Genomic DNA, 21,593 nt, shown 5'->3' with positions numbered 1-21,593 from the left:
AGGTAAGAAAAACATGATTTTCATGCAGGACAATGCTCCATCACACGCGTCCAAGTACTCCACAACGTGGCTGGCAAGAAAGGGTATAAAAGAAGAAAATCTAATGACATGGCCTCCTTGTTCACCTGATCTGAACCCCATTGAGAACCTGTGGTCCATCATCAAATGTGAGATTTACAAGGAGGGAAAACAGTACACCTCTCTGAACAGTGTCTGGGAGGCTGTGGTGGCTGCTGCACGCAATGTTGATGGTGAACAGATCAAAACACTGACAGAATCCATGGATGGCAGGCTTTTGAGTGTCCTTGCAAAGAAAGGTGGCTATATTGGTCACTGATTTGTTTTTGTTTTGTTTTTGAATGTCAGAAATGTATATTTGTGAATGTTGAGATGTTATATTGGTTTCCCTGGTAAAAATAAATAATTGAAATGGGTATATATTTGTTTTTTGTTAAGTTGCCTAATAATTATGCACAGTAATAGTCACCTGCACACACAGATATCCCCCTAAAATAGCTAAAACTAAAAACAAACTAAAAACTACTTCCAAAAATATTCAGCTTTGATATTAATGAGTTTTTTGGGTTCATTGAGAACATGGTTGTTGTTCAATAATAAAATTAATCCTCAAAAATACAACTTGCCTAATAATTCTGCACTCCCTGTACAATTGTTCTAAATTTCAAAAACCTGTAATTTTTTACATTTGTGTTTTTGGTATAAGAATGAAAACGAAAATTTTTAGACAAACTAACTGATTAAAGTCCAGTGTGGGCTAGGATTAAAAGCTAGGCTTTAAACATGTAAGCAGGACTTTTTTTCTTTAAACGTATGTTTTTAATCTTCGCTTTGATAAAGTAATTAGTTTAATCTTTGGAGGTGTGGGATCCTCCTTTTAGTGCAAAAAACTGAACTTTCCAGTTTTAACTGGGCATAAAAACACAGATTTTTATTTATTTTTTAAGATTTTTTTTAAAGATGAAAGCAGACAGGAAAAATTGGTGTACCTTGTCTGCTTATTTTATATTCGTACTATGGAACCTTTAGAAAGCGTTGAAGAACTGTCTGTCACCATCAAGTGCCTTACTTTTCCTTAGAGATGGTTATGTCCCACACTACAAGCTACAGTTTTCTCACACTTATGTCAATGAAGTAGGTGAAGGGGCAGCAACTTCTCAAAAAAAATAAAAAAAACGCCCAGCCCCACTCATGCTCACAAATCGGTGGGAGGCACCAATGATAAGGGTGCCATCTATTATATTATACATCACTAGTTGTGAGGGGAAGCTAGCAGGCAGGGCACGCTGCTTGCCATCAAGACATTTAGCCATGGCCACCTATTTACATACAGTGTTATAACAGCTAACAGAATCGTTACCCAAGCGAAGGAAGGCCTAGCTACAAGGTTGTTAATTTAAATGTCATAAACGTCTATGGAGGGAATCTGTCATCAGGGTAATAGATGAAGTTAGTTTTCCTAGAGTCTGCATTTGCATACTGTACTTTGTGCCAAATTTATGAAACGGCGTATGTCGTTTTGTTAAATTTGGCACATCTTTAACCACCCTCCTGGAGTGGATTTAAGGCTTTTTTTTTTTGCAAAAATAAATAAATAAAAAAGTCTCAGTCTTAAATCTGGAGTGAGCTTGCTAAATCTCACCCAGACCTAAATGTCACACATTTTTGTTGCCTTGAATCAAAAATTCAACAAAATTATTGGCTGTACTAAGTTTCAATACAGAGTGCTGAAGTTCATGTTTCTACATTGTGATGGGTGCTCGCAGTAGTGCCACGGCCTTCTCTTAGCTTTTCCTAAGCCAGTGACGACACATTCATCAGTCACATGGCCTACAGCACAGCCACATTGAAGTGGATAGGGATGAGCTGTGATACCAAGCACAGCCACTATGCAATGTACAGAGCTGTACTTGGTGGACAGAGAGGCCACGTAGCTCACAGGCACACCAATGCCTTCTCAAACAGCTGATCAGCAGATCCGGGTGTCGGACCCGCACCGATCAGAATGTTCTATCCAGGACATAAGTCATCAGTAGAGATGAGCGAATCAAATCCCACGAAGTGGAATTCGAACCAAATTTCTGGATAAATTCGATTCGCCTCGAAGTCGAATTTCCTCATGCTTCATGTAAGCAAATCGATTTAACCTGAAATAGTGTAGAATTTTTTTTAAATTAATTCTTACCTCCTCCATTTGCTTGCAATGGGCCACCAGCCGCCATCTTGATTGAAGATCTCGGCCAAAATCCCGTCATACTTCACCAAATCGAGATTTTGCGCCAGGTCTCCAAGAAAGATGGCAGCGGTCGGCCCTTCACTAGCAAATGAACGCAGTAAGCTTGATTTATTTATTTTTTCATGTTAATTTCACACTTAGTTGCCGCGATCATGTATGTGGCATCTGAGGGGTACAATGATGGGGGGCTGCGCTATCGCAGCTCCCAGTCATTGGACCCACTACTTACAAAGAAAATGCACTTCGTGATGAAGTAATTAGTCATGAATCAAATGTTTTTGTAAAATTTACCGAATCAGTAAAAAAAAATAATTATAAAAAACTTTCGGAAAACCCATTTAAGAAATAATAAACATTTAATATCATTACTGTGACTACATGGAGACTTTACTACATAAACTCACCTCTGCAAACGGCATCATAATTAACACAGCAATCGTTTGAGTCCTTGCAGTCATCAGAACAGGAGCACAGACTGCTGGGAAGTCTTTTCTCGCCACATCTTAATTTGTCACATGTCCAAAGGTGAGCTGCATAAAAAGTAGCATCAATAGCGTCATACCGCTTATAGTGAAGCACCCTCTGACGATCAACACATCCCAGGTTTGATAGATACAGTATCTATTATGAACATAGCATCCCTTATACCATCACAACACATGTGTTAACCAGCTGTTATCTCCAGGGGCCCCTGGATGCAAAGTCATAATTTATGAGGTGCGATGCTGGAGTTGTAGAAATCAAAAGGAATCCTGGCAGGCACTGTGTAAAAAAGCTGAGGAGATGGAGTGGAAGACCCCTTTAATATGGATTAATAATTATTAGGGTTAATGTTCTGTTTTCTGAACAACTACGTGAGATTTCATAATTCTACCAGATCAAAATTTTTCCAGACCTAGTGTTAAAAAAACAAAAAACTGTGTTTTAAAGAAAGGTGCGACTCCGTGTGAATCTATGCACTTTTGGCAGATCTAGTAAAGTCGCAGCTATTCCCAATCCAACCCTAATAACCTGGTTAAGATCCAAATTATCGTCATTCCCAGCAATTAAAGCTTGCTACTAGGCAATGGCATTATAAAAGATTTCTATCAGTATAGGTTGTAAAGCAGAATTAACGTTTTCTCTGCATCAATACAATAAATCCCAATTACCAACTAAATGACTCTGAGCCTTGAACATTGCAGTTTTATGGGGCCAATTATCAGACTGGTGTAAAGTACAACTGGCTTAGTTTTCCATAGCAACCAATCAGATTCCACCTCTTAGTTTGTGAAAATGAAAGTTCTACTTTATACCAGTTTGATAAATGACACCACAAGTTTCTATGAGTTTTCTTACCTGGTTTAATACATAAATCCTCATAATCTAGACAGCAGTTTCCAAGTCCAACACAGGCAGCATCGCAGCGGCAGCTCCCAAACTTACGCTCAAAGCAGCGATTTTTGCAGCTATTCACTATAATTGAAATACAACTGGTTAAATTCTATTGTAATTTGTTAATTTTATTATTAAAAAACCATTTAATTTAAAAGCTTCTCTGAGAAATAATCTCACCCAATAAACCTCAGTGGCTACAAAATAATATATATTTTTGGGCAGGACATTTTTTCTTATATCTAACAGAAAGACAGTCATGTTTGTTCAAGGATGAAGCTTATTGTAATCAAGCCAAAAAGTCCCACTGCTCCATATGAACAAAGCATGGACATTAGCAAATGTAATAAATATCTAACCAATGGGGTCCAACCAATAAGAGTCTAATTGATCCCAATACACTGTTTTGGCTGTTTTCAGATCTACCATTCACTAAAATGTACAGCCCCACACACTAGAAAAAGGGAACAGGGCAAAAAACTATATCAGGGCTCATGCCCACAACCGCGTGTGCCCCATGCCCGTATTGTGGCCACAATATACGAGTATCGGACTTGTGCACTCCATATCACAGATGTGGACCCATTGACTTGAATGAGTCTGCAATCCTCAAGATACGGAGCAGAGGCACGCATCAGAAGCCCACAGAGTTACAATCCTTGGGATTTTGGTCCGTGCCTACACACCACAAAAAATAGAACATGTCTAATTTGTTTGCAGTGCGGACCGTATCTTGCGGATCAATTGAATGGGTTTGCATCCACAAATGGTGTGCACATGGACAGTGCCCATGCATTGCAGACCGCAATTTGCGATCCACAGTACGAGCACGGGGCACACGGGTTCATGTGCATAAGCTGGTAGAGTGCATTCATATGACCATATGTATTTTGTCATAGAGTGGGGATTGAATGCAAACCAAAAATACAGTTTTGTGAATGGGGCCTTGGGCAAATAACATTTAGTTTAATGTGTCAATTTTTATAAGAAGGCACATAGCAGGTAATTTATTAACACATTATTTTTTTATGAAAGTCACAAAAAATGCCACGTCTTCGAGACACGATTTTAGCCTAAGCTAAAGGCTTGTCACGCACGGCACTCACTTTATCAAAATAATAATGTTGAATTTGACTAAACTGATATGATATTTCCTGTTCTCATTAGTCATGTGAAGTAATAATTCTTCCATATCTTAAGTTTACATTTACCTTCTCTAGAGCAGCTTGGCTTAAGTCCAAATATGCACCCTAGGATAGCGGTTAATATGCACACACAGATTACCTAGTGGAAAAAACACAAGGACCATATGTATTTTGTAACATTCAAGGCTTGTTCACATACACTTACGAGGGAATTTATCATTTGCAGTGTTTTTTGTGTCAGTTTTAAGCCTGTCTTTGGTTTGTTGCAAAAGTTTGTGCAAAATGCGTGAGTCAGCACTTCAGATATTTTCATACCAGAAAATTGGCGGACTAGACTTTATAAATGTCCCCCTTTATCTTTTTTTTCATGGTTTTAACTTTTTTTTTAAAAATATAAGATTGTATTGTGTGTATTCATTTACATCCACACAATAACCATTAGAGGAGAGAATAAAAGTGTAAGAAACTAAAATAACTGAAGGAAAGGTCACCAAATAAAACTCCCAACCATTAGTCAACAATTAAAAAGAGTTATCCATCATCCCGGTAAAAAATACAAATTCGCAGACATGTTACCAGCATCACAGAGGGCTGTCAGAATGCAGCATTTCGAGGCCTTGCTGCGAGAGATGCTGCATTCTGCCGTTGCGGGCGCTGGCAGAGGAATTTCTACACACAGAGAAACAGTTGCGGGTACCAATCCTACCGCGCATGCAAGAAGAGGGCAGTTTGAAGATGTGTTGGTCACTTTGGATATGAGATCATTCTTGCAACCAACCCGACAGCCACCCTCTAGATCCAGCCTCAGGGAACGCCTAGACCAACAGGTGTCCGACTACATCGGGTTAATGGCCGATGTGGACTCTCTGAGAAGCAAGGAACCCCTGGACTACTGGGTGTGCAGGCCAGAGCTGGCACAATTTGCCATGGAACTCTTAGCTTGCCCCTCGTCGAGTGTCCTGTCCGAAAGGACGTTCAGCTTAGCAGGGGGGATCATGACCGATAAGCGCACTCGCCTAGCTCACGACAGTGTGGACTACCGCACATTTCTAAAAATGAATAAGGCATGGATCTCGGAGGAATTCAACACCTGTGATGGCCACATTCAATAGAATTTCCTCATGCCAGCCCACACACATCCTCTATCACCCAGAACAAAGAATAGTCCCTGTCTTGTAAATACAGCGGCATAAAAGCCCTTTTCTGTCCAGTGAATGCCCAATGTTTGGGGTCTGTACTCCACTGGCCTGCAGTAAAATTGCTATCCAATGAACATCTAATAAAATTCAGCTACATAATCACTTGATCTTTTCTGTACAGTGAATGCCTAATTGTTGGGGCCTCGGAGGAATTCAACACCTGTGACGATCACGTGTTATCGAATTTCATCTATTATCATTTGGGGTTTATTCAAGAGGGGGGATTTCGTTAGCCATGTTTTTAATCCAATTTAATATTTTTAGTTCTTTTAAACATATATATTTGACATGTATTTGTACTGGCCTGCAGTAAAATGTACACTCACCTAAAGAATTATTAGAAACACCTGTTCTATTTCTCATTAATGCGATTATCTAGTCAACCAATCACATGGCAGTTGCTTCAATGCATGTAGGGTTGTGGTCCTGGTTAAGACAATCTCCTGAACTCCAAACTGAATGTCAGAATGGGAAAGAAAGGTAATTTAAGCAATTTTGAGCGTGGCATGGTTGTTGGTGCCAGGCGGGCCGGTCTAAGTATTTCACAATCTGCTCAGTTACTGGGATTTTCACGCACAACCATTTCTAGGGTTTACAAAGAATGGTGTGAAAAGGGAAAAACATCCAGTATGCAGCAGTCCTGTGGGCGAAAATGCCTTGTTGATGCTAGAGGTCAGAGGAGAATGGGCCAACTGATTCAAGCTGATAGAAGAGCAACGTTGACTGAAATAACCACTCGTTACAACAGAGGTATGCAGCAAAGCATTTGTGAAGCCACAACAAATAAATTTTTGGGGTGGGAATTTTTGTCATTGATCCCCCTTTAGTATGTCACTGTCCATGTCGTGGACTATTTGTGCACTTCTACTAAGTATTTGGTGGCTGCAAATATGACCTGAAGGTTTTTCAGGTTCGCCTGCCATTAAAGTGAATGGGGCCCGCCATTTGCTCGTGTTGGCGAATCGTCCCAGCCAATGTTCGTCCATCACTAGAACTAAGCACCTACCTCAGGATGTTGGACTTATGGAAACTGTTCAGCAAGCCGGGCTCCGCTATTTCCGTAACTCCCATTGCAACTAATGGGAACTAGGTAAACAACATCGCAGAACATGCTACACTGCCGCCGTAACCCCTGTGTCATGGAAACAGCCTAGCTTGCTGTGCTGTGCTAATTGCAAAGCTCCCATTCACTGTAGTTGAAGCTACAGAAAAAGTGGAGTGCTGGCTGGCTCAACAGTTTCCTTAAGCCCAGCCACCTGAAGTTGGTGCTTAGTCCCATCTCACTATGGAAATGGCAAGATAAGACAAACCCTTTAACAGATGTTGGGAATGGTGACAGTTTCCCTTTAAAACTAAATAATTATCCATGGATTTTACAAAAATTATTACACTTTAAGAAATGCACCTTGGCATCAAGTGTTTGATTACTAAAATTATACAATGTGAACGGTAATATGTATTAAAAGCTTAAAATGGTCGTCTGACCTCATCAAGTTATATTTATTATGTGTAAAACATTGATTTAAGTAACTTACGTAGATGCATTAGCAGTAATAGCTCTGCTCCTACTGCTCGTCTCTAGGGGTTACGGCCACAGCTGCAATGCAGCAGTGGAGGCTGTGATTGCGCACAGTAAGAAAAAAAGCCGGGCTTTCTGGTGGCTGGGAATTGATGGAGAGATTGCACACGGGACCACGCGCATGTGCATTAGCTCCCGTTCCCACCTCTCAATTTCCTATGTCATTCACTCCTATAAGAAACAGATCGCAGACACCTCCTATTGTTGGTTGTCACAATCTGTACAGGGTCTGCTCCGCTGAGACTGCTAGTGATTCTGATACATGCTACTGAAGCTGCTAGAGTAAGTACAGGCAAGGGGTGGGGTTATATTATCCTAACTCCCCTTGCCTGCTCCATCATTCACAGCAGAGGCACCGCCCCCAATACAGCTCAGAAAGTGACCCGGGAGCCATGCACTGAGGACTGAAATCAGGACCTAAGACAACCCTTTTATTAATAATAAAATAATAATAATAATAATAATAATAAAAGATTCAGAATTCAACTCTGACTCTCTGGTCTCTTGTGCACAATATTAAAAGGGTATTCCCATTTCAAATATTTGAGGCATATCTATATGATCTTACCTCTTTAAGCGGCACCTAGCTATAGAATAGGGCCTATAAACATACAACTGCCTGGATGAGGCTGCCAGAGGTGGTCAGAACTATAGAAACAACCAGGAGGGCTGTGATCAGTGTCAGACTGGGGTGCCTAGGGCCCACCAGTAAAATTTATTTTGGGGGCCCACCATATGGATACATTCAAATATTACCTGCTCACAAAGCAACAAGATGCTACCAGATGATTGAATATGGGGTCCCTGCAGCAACTTTGAGAAGGTAGGTCCTGTGGAGAAGAGGATACTGGCTAGCTTTCTTCTATACCTAGAAGTCATCTCAGCTCTGATCGTGTCTACAATAATAAACTGGGGAGTTTCTATATGAACATAGACTGGTTGAGGTGCTGTATATTGAATATATGTATGTAGTGCAGTAAGTGCACAGTGTTATGTGCCACTTGTGCAGGGGGTGGGAGACTAGGGGCCCACCGGGGGATTCACCTGTATCCCTATGGGCCAGTCCGAGCCTAGCTGTGATACGCTGTTTTCTCTGCTCTCAAACAACTGAATGGGAGTTACAGAAACAGATTAGCTCAATGAGGAAATTTGCCCTGAAATAAAGGACTGAGTGGTACTTACCTAGTAGATCCAGTTCTGCCACTTGAGCTCCGTTTACCCGGCTGCAGCTGTGATGTCCCATCAATAACATGTGACCACCGCAGCCAATAACTGGCCTCTTTGTCAACTTGATGTCACCACTGCAGCTGAGTGAACAGAGCCCGACCACTGGAACCTGAGTGGCCTCGCTGGAGCTGCTATGTAAGTATCGGCCAAACCTTTATTTCAGACTAATCCCTAGTATTGTCTGATTTCTTACTGAACCGAAAACCATCTTTAAAGCAATCGGGTCTCTCCACATAATTATGGCAGTAAACATCTTTGTGAGATTTTAGTGAGCTTTGATATCTTTAATGTCAGTGCACTTGGCACAATAAATATGGTGCAACTTGCTGTACACATTTCTCTCCCTTAAGGCCTCATGTTGTGCAGCCTTTCCATGCACTGGGGACCGCAATTAGCGGTCCACAATGCACGGGCCCCATCCGTGCGGCAGCCACAACGGATCCAAACCCATTCAACTTGATTGGGTCCGTGATCCGCAGCTCTGGATTACGGACCCATTCAAGTGAATGGGTCAGTATCTCTGATGCGGGAAGCACATGGCCGGTGTCCGCATATTGCGGACCCGCTGTTTACAGGACGCAATACGAGCCATGCCCGGCAACGGCCGTGTGCATGAGGCCTAAGGTTCATGCACACAAACGTATTTTGTGTCTGCATCCGATCCATATAAACTGCGTATTGGATGTGGACCCATTCACTTGGATAGGGCCGCAAAAGATGCAGACTACACACCCGTGTCCTGTCTGTATGTCTGTTCCGTGGCATACGCAAAACTATAGAACATGTCCTAACTCATTATGGACAAGGATAGGACTGTTCTATCATGGATGTTCTGTTAAATGAGGAACCCACACAGCCAGTATCCGTATTTTGCAGAACTGGCCGTGTAATGAAAGGAATTGAAAATAAGATGAAATTATTTATATCTGCTCATACACAGTATAACATAAATCATAAGAACCTACACCATTATTAGTAATCAAATTCTTTCATATTCAACAATTATACTATTAGTACTCAAATGATACTATTTTGCCAAAGCTGGTACTGATTCAGAGAGCCAAACCTTTACAATCATCAACTGTGGCACAAAAGAAACATAAGAGATACATCTTAATTTGTCAAAAAGTAGGGTACCACCTAGGATCGCATGCTTTGGAGGAACAGGGACAATCAACTTGCACTTATCTTCTATTACACTGAGCACTAGGTTGTAAAACACCTGAATCTTAGCTCAGCTCCAAATATTATGCAGAAAATCTGCTTTCACTTCAATACACCTAGGACAATTCCAAATTGCCCTAAAACCTGTTTTATAAAGTAAATGTTTTTGTATACTACAAAATTGTATGATGATTTACATATATTTCTTGAGGCCATTCTATATTTTTTTTTTTAAATTATCATCCATCCAATTCCCATGAATTGTCCCCAGGTGTATCTTCCAGTTTTCTTTTACTAATAAACAGCTAATTCCTTGTGCATTCTTTAAGCAAATATTTATAAATTTGTTAGAATGTGTTTTTACATTTTGACATAATATTATGCAGGAAACTTTATCTAGGCAAAAAAAAAAAAAAAAAAATAGAGCTGGCCTACTGTTACCCAAATTCTACACCTATTATTAATAACTATGATTATCCTGCAGATAACATCTTCCCCTCACTGCTATAGTAAAGTAACCATGGATGATTTATCTATCTATCAATAAAAGATGAGGCAGCACTCCAGATATGGTGAAAGAGTGTTCCTTTGTCAAGCCTCAGTGCTGGGTTGAAACGTTGCTTAGGAATAAACAGATCAACACCCTTTCACCATATCTGGAGTGCTGCCTCATCTTTTGTTTTGAGATTTATCAGTGAAGGAATAACCCATCTTCACAGACAGATTGCACCCACTCTCACTTGTTCTGACTGTGCTGCTGTCTTTTTTGTCATATCTATCTATCTAGGAGGCTTTATGATTAGGGTTGAGCGAACCCGAACTGTAAAGTTCGGGTTCATACTGAACTTTAGGATTTTTGGACTCTGGACCTGAACATGAACATTTTAGTAAAAGTTTGGGTTCGGGTTCGGTGCTTTCTGAAAGGCTGCAGAGCAGCCAATCAACAAGCGTTTAACTGTGTGCCCTTAGAAGCCATCACAGCCATGCCTACTAATGGCATGGCTGTGATTGGCCAGTGCAGCATGTGACCCAGCCTCTATATAAGCTGGAGTCACGTAGCGCTGCACGTCACTCTGCTGTTACTAGTGTAGGGAGAGGATGCTGCTGCTGTGAGGGAGAGAATAGGACTGAATCTTCGTTCAAAACGTGAATCTAACTCAGCGATCTACATACATTTTGTTGTGTGGATGCAGGGCACAATCTTTTTATCCTGCTCTGAGCCCAGTGACCGAAAAAAAAATAACTTTTATAAGTCAGCTAGGTGGGCGGCGGCGGCCATTTTATGCAAGCTCAGTGCACCAGCACTGCATCTGAGTTTTTGTGACATTGAAATCCAAGTTTGAAAAACAGCACTAATAATCTGGTTGTAAAAAAAAATCACCCTTTTTTGGCAATATACAACATCTGGTGCATTTGCAGGATTAGTCAGTGTGCAATTTAAGCTAGAAATACAGCCATATTTTGTGGGTTTTTAAAAACACACTTTTTTCCCAAAATACACAATTTTTCTGGCCTTGCAGCATCAAGACGTTTGAAATTCCAGGGTTATATACTGCTGTCATAGTCAGTTATTAATCAAATACCCATTTTTGGCACAAATCTTTAATTGCAGTCTAGTTTGGGTCAGGGCTAGAGTTGAGCGAACACCTGGATGTTCGGGTTCGAGAAGTTCGGCCGAACATCCCGGAAATGTTCGGGTTCGGGATCCGAACCCGATCCGAACTTCGTCCCGAACCCGAACCCCATTGAAGTCAATGGGGACCCGAACTTTTCGGCACTAAAAAGGCTGTAAAACAGCCCAGGAAAGAGCTAGAGGGCTGCAAAAGGCAGCAACATGTAGGTAAATCCCCTGCAAACAAATGTGGATAGGGAAATGAATTAAAATAAAAATTAAATAAATAAAAATTAACCAAAATCAATTGGAGAGAGGTTCCATAGCAGAGAATCTGGCTTCCCGTCACCCACCACTGGAACAGTCCATTCTCAGATATTTAGGCCCCGGCACCCAGGCAGAGGAGAGAGGTCCCGTAACAGAGAATCTGTCTTCATGTCAGCAGAGAATTAGTCTGCATGTCATAGCAGAGAATGAGGCTTCACGTCAGCCACCACTGCAACAGTCCATTGGCATATATTTAGGCCCAGCACCCAGGCAGAGGAGGGAGGTCCCGTAACAGAGAATCTGTCTTCATGTCAGCAGAGAATTAGTCTGCATGTCATAGCAGAGAATGAGGCTTCACGTCAGCCACCACTGCAACAGTCCATTGGCATATATTTAGGCCCAGCACACACACAGGCAGAGGAGAGAGGTCCCGTAACAGAGAATCTGGCTTCATGTCAGCAGAGAATCAGTCTGCATGTCATAGCAGAGAATGAGGCTTCACGTCAGCCACCACTGCAACAGTCCATTGGCATATATTTAGGCCCAGCACACACACAGGCAGAGGAGAGAGGTCCCGTAACAGAGAATCTGGCTTCATGTCAGCAGAGAATCAGTCTGCATGTCATAGCAGAGAATGAGGCTTCACGTCAGCCACCACTGCAACAGTCCATTGGCATATATTTAGGCCCAGCACCCAGGCAGAGGAGGGAGGTCCCGTAACAGAGAATCTGTCTTCATGTCAGCAGAGAATTAGTCTGCATGTCATAGCAGAGAATGAGGCTTCACGTCAGCCACCACTGCAACAGTCCATTGGCATATATTTAGGCCCAGCACACACACAGGCAGAGGAGAGAGGTCCCGTAACAGAGAATCTGGCTTCATGTCAGCAGAGAATCAGTCTGCATGTCATAGCAGAGAATGAGGCTTCACGTCAGCCACCACTGCAACAGTCCATTGGCATATATTTAGGCCCAGCACACACACAGGCAGAGGAGAGAGGTCCCGTAACAGAGAATCTGGCTTCATGTCAGCAGAGAATCAGTCTGCATGTCATAGCAGAGAATGAGGCTTCACGTCAGCCACCACTGCAACAGTCCATTGGCATATATTTAGGCCCAGCACCCAGGCAGAGGAGGGAGGTCCCGTAACAGAGAATCTGTCTTCATGTCAGCAGAGAATTAGTCTGCATGTCATAGCAGAGAATGAGGCTTCACGTCAGCCACCACTGCAACAGTCCATTGGCATATATTTAGGCCCAGCACCCAGGCAGAGGAGGGAGGTCCCGTAACAGAGAATCTGTCTTCATGTCAGCAGAGAATTAGTCTGCATGTCATAGCAGAGAATGAGGCTTCACGTCAGCCACCACTGGAACAGTCCATTCTCAGATATTTAGGCCCCGGCACCCAGGCAGAGGAGAGAGGTCCCGTAACAGAGAATCTGTCTTCATGTCAGCAGAGAATTAGTCTGCATGTCATAGCAGAGAATGAGGCTTCACGTCAGCCACCACTGCAACAGTCCATTGGCATATATTTAGGCCCAGCACCCAGGCAGAGGAGAGAGGTCCCGTAACAGACAATCTGGCTTCATGTCAGCAGAGAATCAGTCTGCATGTCATAGCAGAGAATCAGGCTTCACGTCACCCACCACTGCAACAGTCCATTGTCATAAATTTAGGCCCAGCACTAGTGTTGAGCGGCATGTCCCATATTCGAATTCGCGAAATTTTGTGAATATTCGAAAGAATATTCGTAAAATATTCGCGATTATTCAAATTCGTTATTATTTCGCATATGCGATAATTCGAATTATCGCATAATACATATGCTATGCAAAATTCACATGTGCGCTAATGAAATCGCCTTACGAAGATTCGCAACTCAATTCAATCACTAATGTATGAATGCAATGCCCTTTGCCTCTGTTCTGGGACAAGTGTAGATATTCGCATGTGCGCTAATAAAATCGCCTTACGAAGATTCGCACCTCAATCACTTTCTAGGGAATGTGAGACTTTTGGGAATCAATCGAGATACAGTGGGGGGTGATGACAGTAGTTGACAGAGTACAGATCAATGTAATCTGTAAGGTGGAAAGTAAAATAAAAAATACGAATATTCGTAAATCGAATTTTACGAAGTTCTACGTATTCGCGAATATGGTGCTATACTATATGAATGCACAGGCCTTTGCCTCTCTGTTCTGGGGACAAGTGTAGATATTTGCATTTGCGTTAATAAAATCGCCTTACGAAGATTCGCAGCTCAATTCAATCACTAATGTATGAATGCAAAGCCCTTTGCCTCTGTTCTGGGACAAGTGTAGATATTCGCATGTGCGCTAATAAAATCGCCTTACGAAGATTCGCAACTCAATTCACTAATGTATGAATGCAAAGCCCTTTGCCTCTGTTCTGGGACGTGCCGATATTCGCATGTGCGCTAATAAAATCGCCTTACGAAGATTCGCGCCTCAATCACTTTCTAGGCAATGTGAGTAAGATCTGAGCTGTTGGACCTTTGGGAAACAATCAATTATATGTGTACTGTAATTTTGTGGGGGGGGGGGGGGAAACAAAAAACGAATATTCGTTTTTACGAATATATAGCACTATATTCGAAATATTCGCGAAATCGCGAAGTTGCGATATTCGCGAAAAAAATTTGCTTTTCGAATATTCGCGCTCAACACTACCCAGCACCCAGGCAGAGGAGAGAGGTCCCGTAACAGAGAATCTGGCTTCATGTCAGCAGAGAATCAGTCTTCATATCATAGCAGAGAATCAGGCTTCACGTCACCCACCACTGTAAGAGTCAATTTTCATAAATTTAGGCCCAGAACCCAGGCAGAGGAGAAAGGTCCCGTAACAGACAATCTGGCTTCATGTCAGCAGAGAATCAGTCTTCATATCATAGCAGAGAATCAGGCTTCACGTCACCCACCACTGCAACAGTCAATTGTCATAAATTTAGGCCCAGCACCCAGGCAGAGGAGAGAGCTCCCGTAACAGAGGATCTGGCTTCATGTCAGCAGAGAATCAGTCTGCATGTCATAGCAGAGAATGAGGCTTCACGTCACCCACCACTGCAACAGTCCATTGGCATATATTTAGGCCTAGCACACAGGCAGAGCAGAGAGGTCCCGTAACAGACAATCTGGCTTCATGTCAGCAGAGAATCAGTCTGCATGTCATAGCAGAGAATGAGGCTTCACGTCACCCACCACTGCAACAGTCCATTGGCATATATTTAGGCCTAGCACACAGGCAGAGCAGAGAGGTCCCGTAACAGACAATCTGGCTTCATGTCAGCAGAGAATCAGTCTGCATGTCATAGCAGAGAATGAGGCTTCACGTCACCCACCACTGCAACAGTCCATTGGCATATATTTAGGCCTAGCACACAGGCAGAGCAGAGAGGTCCCGTAACAGACAATCTGGCTTCATGACAGCAGAGAATTAGTCTGCATGTCATAGCAGAGAATGAGGCTTCACGTCAGCCACCACTGCAACAGTCCATTGGCATATATTTAGGCCCAGCACCCAGGCAGAGGAGAGAGGTCCCGTAACAGACAATCTGGCTTCATGTCAGCAGAGAATTAGTCTGCATGTCATAGCAGAGAATCAGGCTTCACGTCAGCCACCACTGCAACAGTCCATTGTCATAAATTTAGGCCCAGCACCCAGGCAGAGGAGAGAGGTCCCGTAACAGACAATCTGGCTTCATGTCAGCAGAGAATTAGTCTGCATGTCATAGCAGAGAATGAGGCTTCACGTCAGCCACCACTGCAACAGTCCATTGGCATATATTTAGGCCTAGCACACAGGCAGAGCAGAGAGGTCCCGTAACAGACAATCTGGCTTCATGACAGCAGAGAATCAGTCTGCATGTCATAGCAGAGAATCAGGCTTCACGTCAGCCACCACTGCAACAGTCCATTGTCATAAATTTAGGCCCAGCACCCAGGCAGAGGAGAGAGGTCCCGTAACAGAGAATCTGGCTTCATGTCAGCAGAGAATCAGTCTTCATATCATAGCAGAGAATCAGGCTTCACGTCACCCACCACTGTAAGAGTCAATTTTCATAAATTTAGGCCCAGAACCCAGGCAGAGGAGAAAGGTCCCGTAACAGACAATCTGGCTTCATGTCAGCAGAGAATCAGTCTTCATATCATAGCAGAGAATCAGGCTTCACGTCACCCACCACTGCAACAGTCAATTTTCATAAATTTAGGCCCAGAACCCAGGCAGAGGAGAAAGGTCCCGTAACAGACAATCTGGCTTCATGTCAGCAGAGAATCAGTCTTCATATCATAGCAGAGAATCAGGCTTCACGTCACCCACCACTGCAACAGTCAATTGTCATAAATTTAGGCCCAGCACCCAGGCAGAGGAGAGAGCTCCCGTAACAGAGGATCTGGCTTCATGTCAGCAGAGAATCAGTCTGCATGTCATAGCAGAGAATGAGGCTTCACGTCACCCACCACTGCAACAGTCCATTGGCATATATTTAGGCCTAGCACACAGGCAGAGGAGAGGTTCATTCAACTTTGGGTAGCCTCGCAATATAATGGTAAAATGAAAATAAAAATAGGATTGAATGAGGAAGTGCCCTGGAGTCCAATAATATATGGTTATGGGGAGGTAGTTAATGTCTAATCTGGACAAGGGACGGACAGGTCCTGTGGGATCCATGCCTGGTTCATTTTTATGAACGTCAGCTTGTCCACATTGGCTGTAGACAGGCGGCTGCGTTTGTCTGTAATGACGCCCCCTGCCGTGCTGAATACACGTTCAGACAAAACGCTGGCTGCCGGGCAGGCCAGCACCTCCAAGGCATAAAAGGCTAGCTCTGGCCACGTGGACAATTTAGAGACCCAGAAGTTGAATGGGGCCGAACCATCAGTCAGTACGTGGAGGGGTGTGCACACGTACTGTTCCACCATGTTAGTGAAATGTTGCCTCCTGCTAACACGTTGCGTATCAGGTGGTGGTGCAGTTAGCTGTGGCGTGTTGACAAAAGTTTTCCACATCTCTGCCATGCTAACCCTGCCCTCAGAGGAGCTGGCCGTGACACAGCTGCCTTGGCGACCTCTTGCTCCTCCTCTGCCTTGGCCTTGGGCTTCCACTTGTTCCCCTGTGACATTTGGGAATGCTCTCAGTAGCGTGTCTACCAACGTGCGCTTGTACTCGCGCATCTTCCTATCACGCTCCAGTGCAGGAAGTAAGGTGGGCACATTGTCTTTGTAGCGTGGATCCAGCAGGGTGGCAACCCAGTAGTCCGCACAGGTTAAAATGTGGGCAACTCTGCTGTCGTTGCGCAGGCACTGCAGCATGTAGTCGCTCATGTGTGCCAGGCTGCCCAGGGATAAGGACAAGCTGTCCTCTGTGGGAGGCGTATCGTCATCGTCCTGCCTTTCCCCCCAGCCACGCACCAGTGATGGACCCGAGCTGCGTTGGGTGCCACCCCGCTGTGACCATGCTTCATCCTCATCCTCCTCCACCTCCTCCTCATCCTCGTCCTCCTCGTCCTCCAGTAGTGGGCCCTGGCTGGCCACATTTGTACCTGGCCTCTGCTGTTGCCAAAAACCTCCCTCTGAGTCACTTCGAAGAGACTGGCCTGAAAGTGCTAAAAATGACCCCTCTTCCTCCTCCTCCTCCTCCTCCTCCTGGGCCACCTCCTCTTCCATCATCGCCCTAAGTGTTTTCTCAAGGAGACATAGAAGTGGTATTGTAACGCTGATAACGGTGTCATCGCCACTGGCCATGTTGGTGGAGTACTCGAAACAGCGCAACAGGGCACACAGGTCTCGCATGGAGGCCCAGTCATTGGTGGTGAAGTGGTGCTGTTCTGTAGTGCGACTGACCCGTGCGTGCTGCAGCTGAAACTCCACTATGGCCTGCTGCTGCTCGCACAGTCTGTCCAGCATGTGCAAGGTGGAGTTCCACCTGGTGGGCACGTCGCATATGAGGCGGTGAGCGGGAAGGCCGAAGTTACGCTGTAGCGCAGACAGGCGAGCAGCAGCAGGATGTGAACGCCGGAAGCGCGAACAGACGGCCCGCACTTTATGCAGCAGCTCTGACATGTCGGGGTAGTTGTGAATGAACTTCTGCACCACCAAATTCAGCACATGCGCCAAGCAAGGGATGTGCGTCAAATTGGCTAGTCCCAGAGCTGCAACGAGATTTCGCCCATTATCACACACCACCAGGCCGGGCTTGAGGCTCACCGGCAGCAACCACTCGTCGGTCTGTTGTTCTATACCCCGCCACAACTCCTGTGCGGTGTGGGGCCTGTCCCCCAAACATATGAGTTTCAGAATGGCCTGCTGACGTTTACCCCGGGCTGTGCTGAAGTTGGTGGTGAAGGTGTGTGGCTGACTGGATGAGCAGGTGGAAGAAGAGGAGGAGGAAGCCGAGAAGGAGGAGGTGGCAACAGGAGGCAAAGAATGTTGCCCTGCGATCCTTGGCGGCGGAAGGACGTGCGCCAAACAGCTCTCCGCCTGGGGCCCAGCTGCCACTACATTTACCCAGTGTGCAGTTAGGGAGATATAGCGTCCCTGGCCGTGCTTACTGGTCCACGTATCTGTGGTTAGGTGGACCTTGCTACAGATGGCGTTGCGCAGTGCACACTTGATTTTATCGGATACTTGGTTGTGCAGGGAAGGCACGGCTCTCTTGGAGAAGTAGTGCCGGCTGGGAACAACATACTGTGGGACAGCAAGCGACATGAGCTGTTTGAAGCTGTCTGTGTCCACCAGCCTAAATGACAGCATTTCATAGGCCAGTAGTTTAGAAATGCTGGCATTCAGGGCCAGGGATCGAGGGTGGCTAGGTGGGAATTTACGCTTTCTATCAAATGTTTGTGAGATGGAGAGCTGAACGCTGGCGTGTGACATGGTTGAGACGCTTGGTGACGGAGGTGGTGGTGGTGGTGTTGGTGGTACATCCCCTGTTTGCTGGGCGGCAGGTGCCAACGTTCCTCCAGAGGCGGAGGAAGAGGCCGAGGCGGCAGCAGCAGAATAGGCCGAGGCGGCAGCAGCAGAAGAGGTAGCAGGGGGAGCCTGAGTGACTTCCTTGGTTTTAAGGTGTTTACTCCACTGCAGTTCATGCTTTGCATGCAGGTGCCTGGTCATGCAGGTTGTGCTCAGGTTCAGAACGTTAATGCCTCGCTTCAGGCTCTGATGGCACAGCGTGCAAACCACTCGGGTCTTGTCGTCAGCACATTGTTTGAAGAAGTGCCATGCCAGGGAACTCCTTGAAGCTGCCTTTGGGGTGCTCGGTCCCAGATGGCGGCGGTCAGTAGCAGGCGGAGTCTCTTGGCGGCGGGTGTTCTGCTTTTGCCCACTGCTCCCTCTTTTGCTACGCTGTTGGCTCGGTCTCACCACTGCCTCTTCCTCCGAACTGTGAAAGTCAGTGGCACGACCTTCATTCCATGTGGGGTCTAGGACCTCATCGTCCCCTGCATCGTCTTCCACCCAGTCTTGATCCCTGACCTCCTGTTCAGTCTGCACACTGCAGAAAGACGCAGCAGTTGGCACCTGTGTTTCGTCATCATCAGAGACATGCTGAGGTGGTATTCCCATGTCCTCATCATCAGGAAACATAAGTGGTTGTGCGTCAGTGCATTCTATGTCTTTCACCGCTGGGGAAGGGCTAGGTGGATGCCCTTGGGAAACCCTGCCAGCGGAGTCTTCAAACAGCATAAGAGACTGCTGCATAACTTGAGGCTGAGACAGTTTCCCTGGTATGCATGGGGGTGATGTGACAGACTGATGGGGTTGGTTTTCAGGCGCCATCTGTGCGCTTTCTGCAGAAGACTGGGTGGGAGATAATGTGAACGTGCTGGATCCACTGTCGGCCACCCAATTGACTAATGCCTGTACCTGCTCAGGCCTTACCATCCTTAGAACGGCATTGGGCCCCACCATATATCGCTGTAAATTCTGGCGGCTACTGGGACCTGAGGTAGTTGGTACACTAGGACGTGTGGATGTGGCAGAACGGCCACGTCCTCTCCCAGCACCAGAGGGTCCACTAACACCACCACGACCATGTCCACGTCCGCGTCCCTTACTAGATGTTTTTCTCATTGTTATGGTTCACCACAACAACAAATATATTATTTGGCCCAATGTATTGTATTCAAATTCAGCGGGATATAAATTTGAGGCCTAGTATTTAGGCGCTGGGTGACCGGTATGGATTTAGTGACAGAATTAGACTTGGAAATGCACAGAAGCGTGTGTGTGTGAAGTTATTCTGAATGACCCTATGTGCACCTTCAATATTATATACCCTTTTAGGGATAGATTTCAAATAGCTCTGATATAGCAGAAACCACTAAATTATGAAATTGCTAAATTGGGAATTGTACTTCAACCCAGAACAAAAAATGTGCTTTGACGGACACTAAATATCTTGCCCAGCAACAACAGTACACCGGTGGGTAACGAGAGATTTAGAGGGAATTAAATTTGAGGCCTAGTATTTAGGCGCTGGGTCACCGGTATGGATTTAGTGACAGAATTAGACTTGGAAATACACAGTAGCGGGTGTGTGTGAAGTTATTCTGAATGACCCTATGTGCACCTTCAATATTATATACCCTTTTAGGGATAGATTTCAAATAGCTCTGATATAGCAGAAACCACTAAATTATGAAATTGCTAAATTGGGAATTGTACTTCAACCCAGAACAAAAAATGTGCTTTGACGGACACTAAATATCTTGCCCAGCAACAACAGTACAGCGGTGGGTAACGAGAGATTTAGAGGGAATTAAATTTGAGGCCTAGTATTTAGGCGCTGGGTCACCGGTATGGATTTAGTGACAGAATTAGACTTGGAAATGCACAGAAGCGTGTGTGTGAAGTTATTCTGAATGACCCTATGTGCACCTTCAATATTATATACCCTTTTTGGGATAGATTTCAAATAGCTCTGATATAGCAGGAACCACTAAATTATGAAATTGCTAAATTGGGAATTGTACTTCAACCCAGAACAAAAAATGTGCTTTGACGGGCACTAAATAACTTTCCCAGCTACAACAGGACAACGGTAACGAGAGATTTAGAGGGATTTAAATTTGAGGCCTAGTATTTAGGCGCTGGGTGACAGGTATGGGTTTAGTGACAGAATTAGACTTGGAAATACACAGTAGCGGGTGTGTGTGAAGTTATTCTGAATGACCCTATGTGCACCTTCAATATTATATACCCTTTTAGGGATAGATTTCAAATAGCTCTGATATAGCAGAAACCACTAAATTATGAAATTGCTAAATTGGGAATTGTACTTCAACCCAGAACAAAAAATGTGCTTTGACGGACACTAAATATCTTGCCCAGCAACAACAGTACACCGGTGGGTAACGAGAGATTTAGAGGGAATTAAATTTGAGGCCTAGTATTTAGGCGCTGGGTCACCGGTATGGATTTAGTGACAGAATTAGACTTGGAAATACACAGTAGCGGGTGTGTGTGAAGTTATTCTGAATGACCCTATGTGCACCTTCAATATTATATACCCTTTTAGGGATAGATTTCAAATAGCTCTGATATAGCAGAAACCACTAAATAATGAAATTGCTAAATTGGGAATTGTACTTCAACCCAGAACAAAAAATGTGCTTTGACGGACACTAAATATCTTGCCCAGCAACAACAGTACAGCGGTGGGTAACGAGAGATTTAGAGGGAATTAAATTTGAGGCCTAGTATTTAGGCGCTGGGTCACCGGTATGGATTTAGTGACAGAATTAGACTTGGAAAT

General features: G+C 44.5%; 1 protein-coding gene across 1 annotated transcript in view; it reads right to left on the bottom strand.

Annotated features, from left to right (window-relative positions):
- The window catches only part of ENPP1 (ectonucleotide pyrophosphatase/phosphodiesterase 1), a 179,299-nt gene that overhangs the window by 89,747 nt on the left and 67,959 nt on the right, over positions 1 to 21,593 (bottom strand). Inside the window, exons 2-4 of the mRNA XM_044291516.1 lie at positions 4,840 to 4,912; positions 3,593 to 3,709; positions 2,659 to 2,784 (exon numbers count right to left, since the gene is read on the bottom strand). Of these exons, the coding sequence (XP_044147451.1) occupies positions 2,659 to 2,784; positions 3,593 to 3,709; positions 4,840 to 4,912 (316 nt within the window). The remainder of the gene's footprint in view (positions 1 to 2,658; positions 2,785 to 3,592; positions 3,710 to 4,839; positions 4,913 to 21,593) is intronic.

The sequence above is a fragment of the Bufo gargarizans genome, chromosome 4 (assembly GCF_014858855.1).
Source record: "Bufo gargarizans isolate SCDJY-AF-19 chromosome 4, ASM1485885v1, whole genome shotgun sequence".
Lineage (NCBI taxonomy): Eukaryota > Metazoa > Chordata > Amphibia > Anura > Bufonidae > Bufo > Bufo gargarizans.
This window is presented reverse-complemented; position numbering and strand designations above follow the sequence as displayed.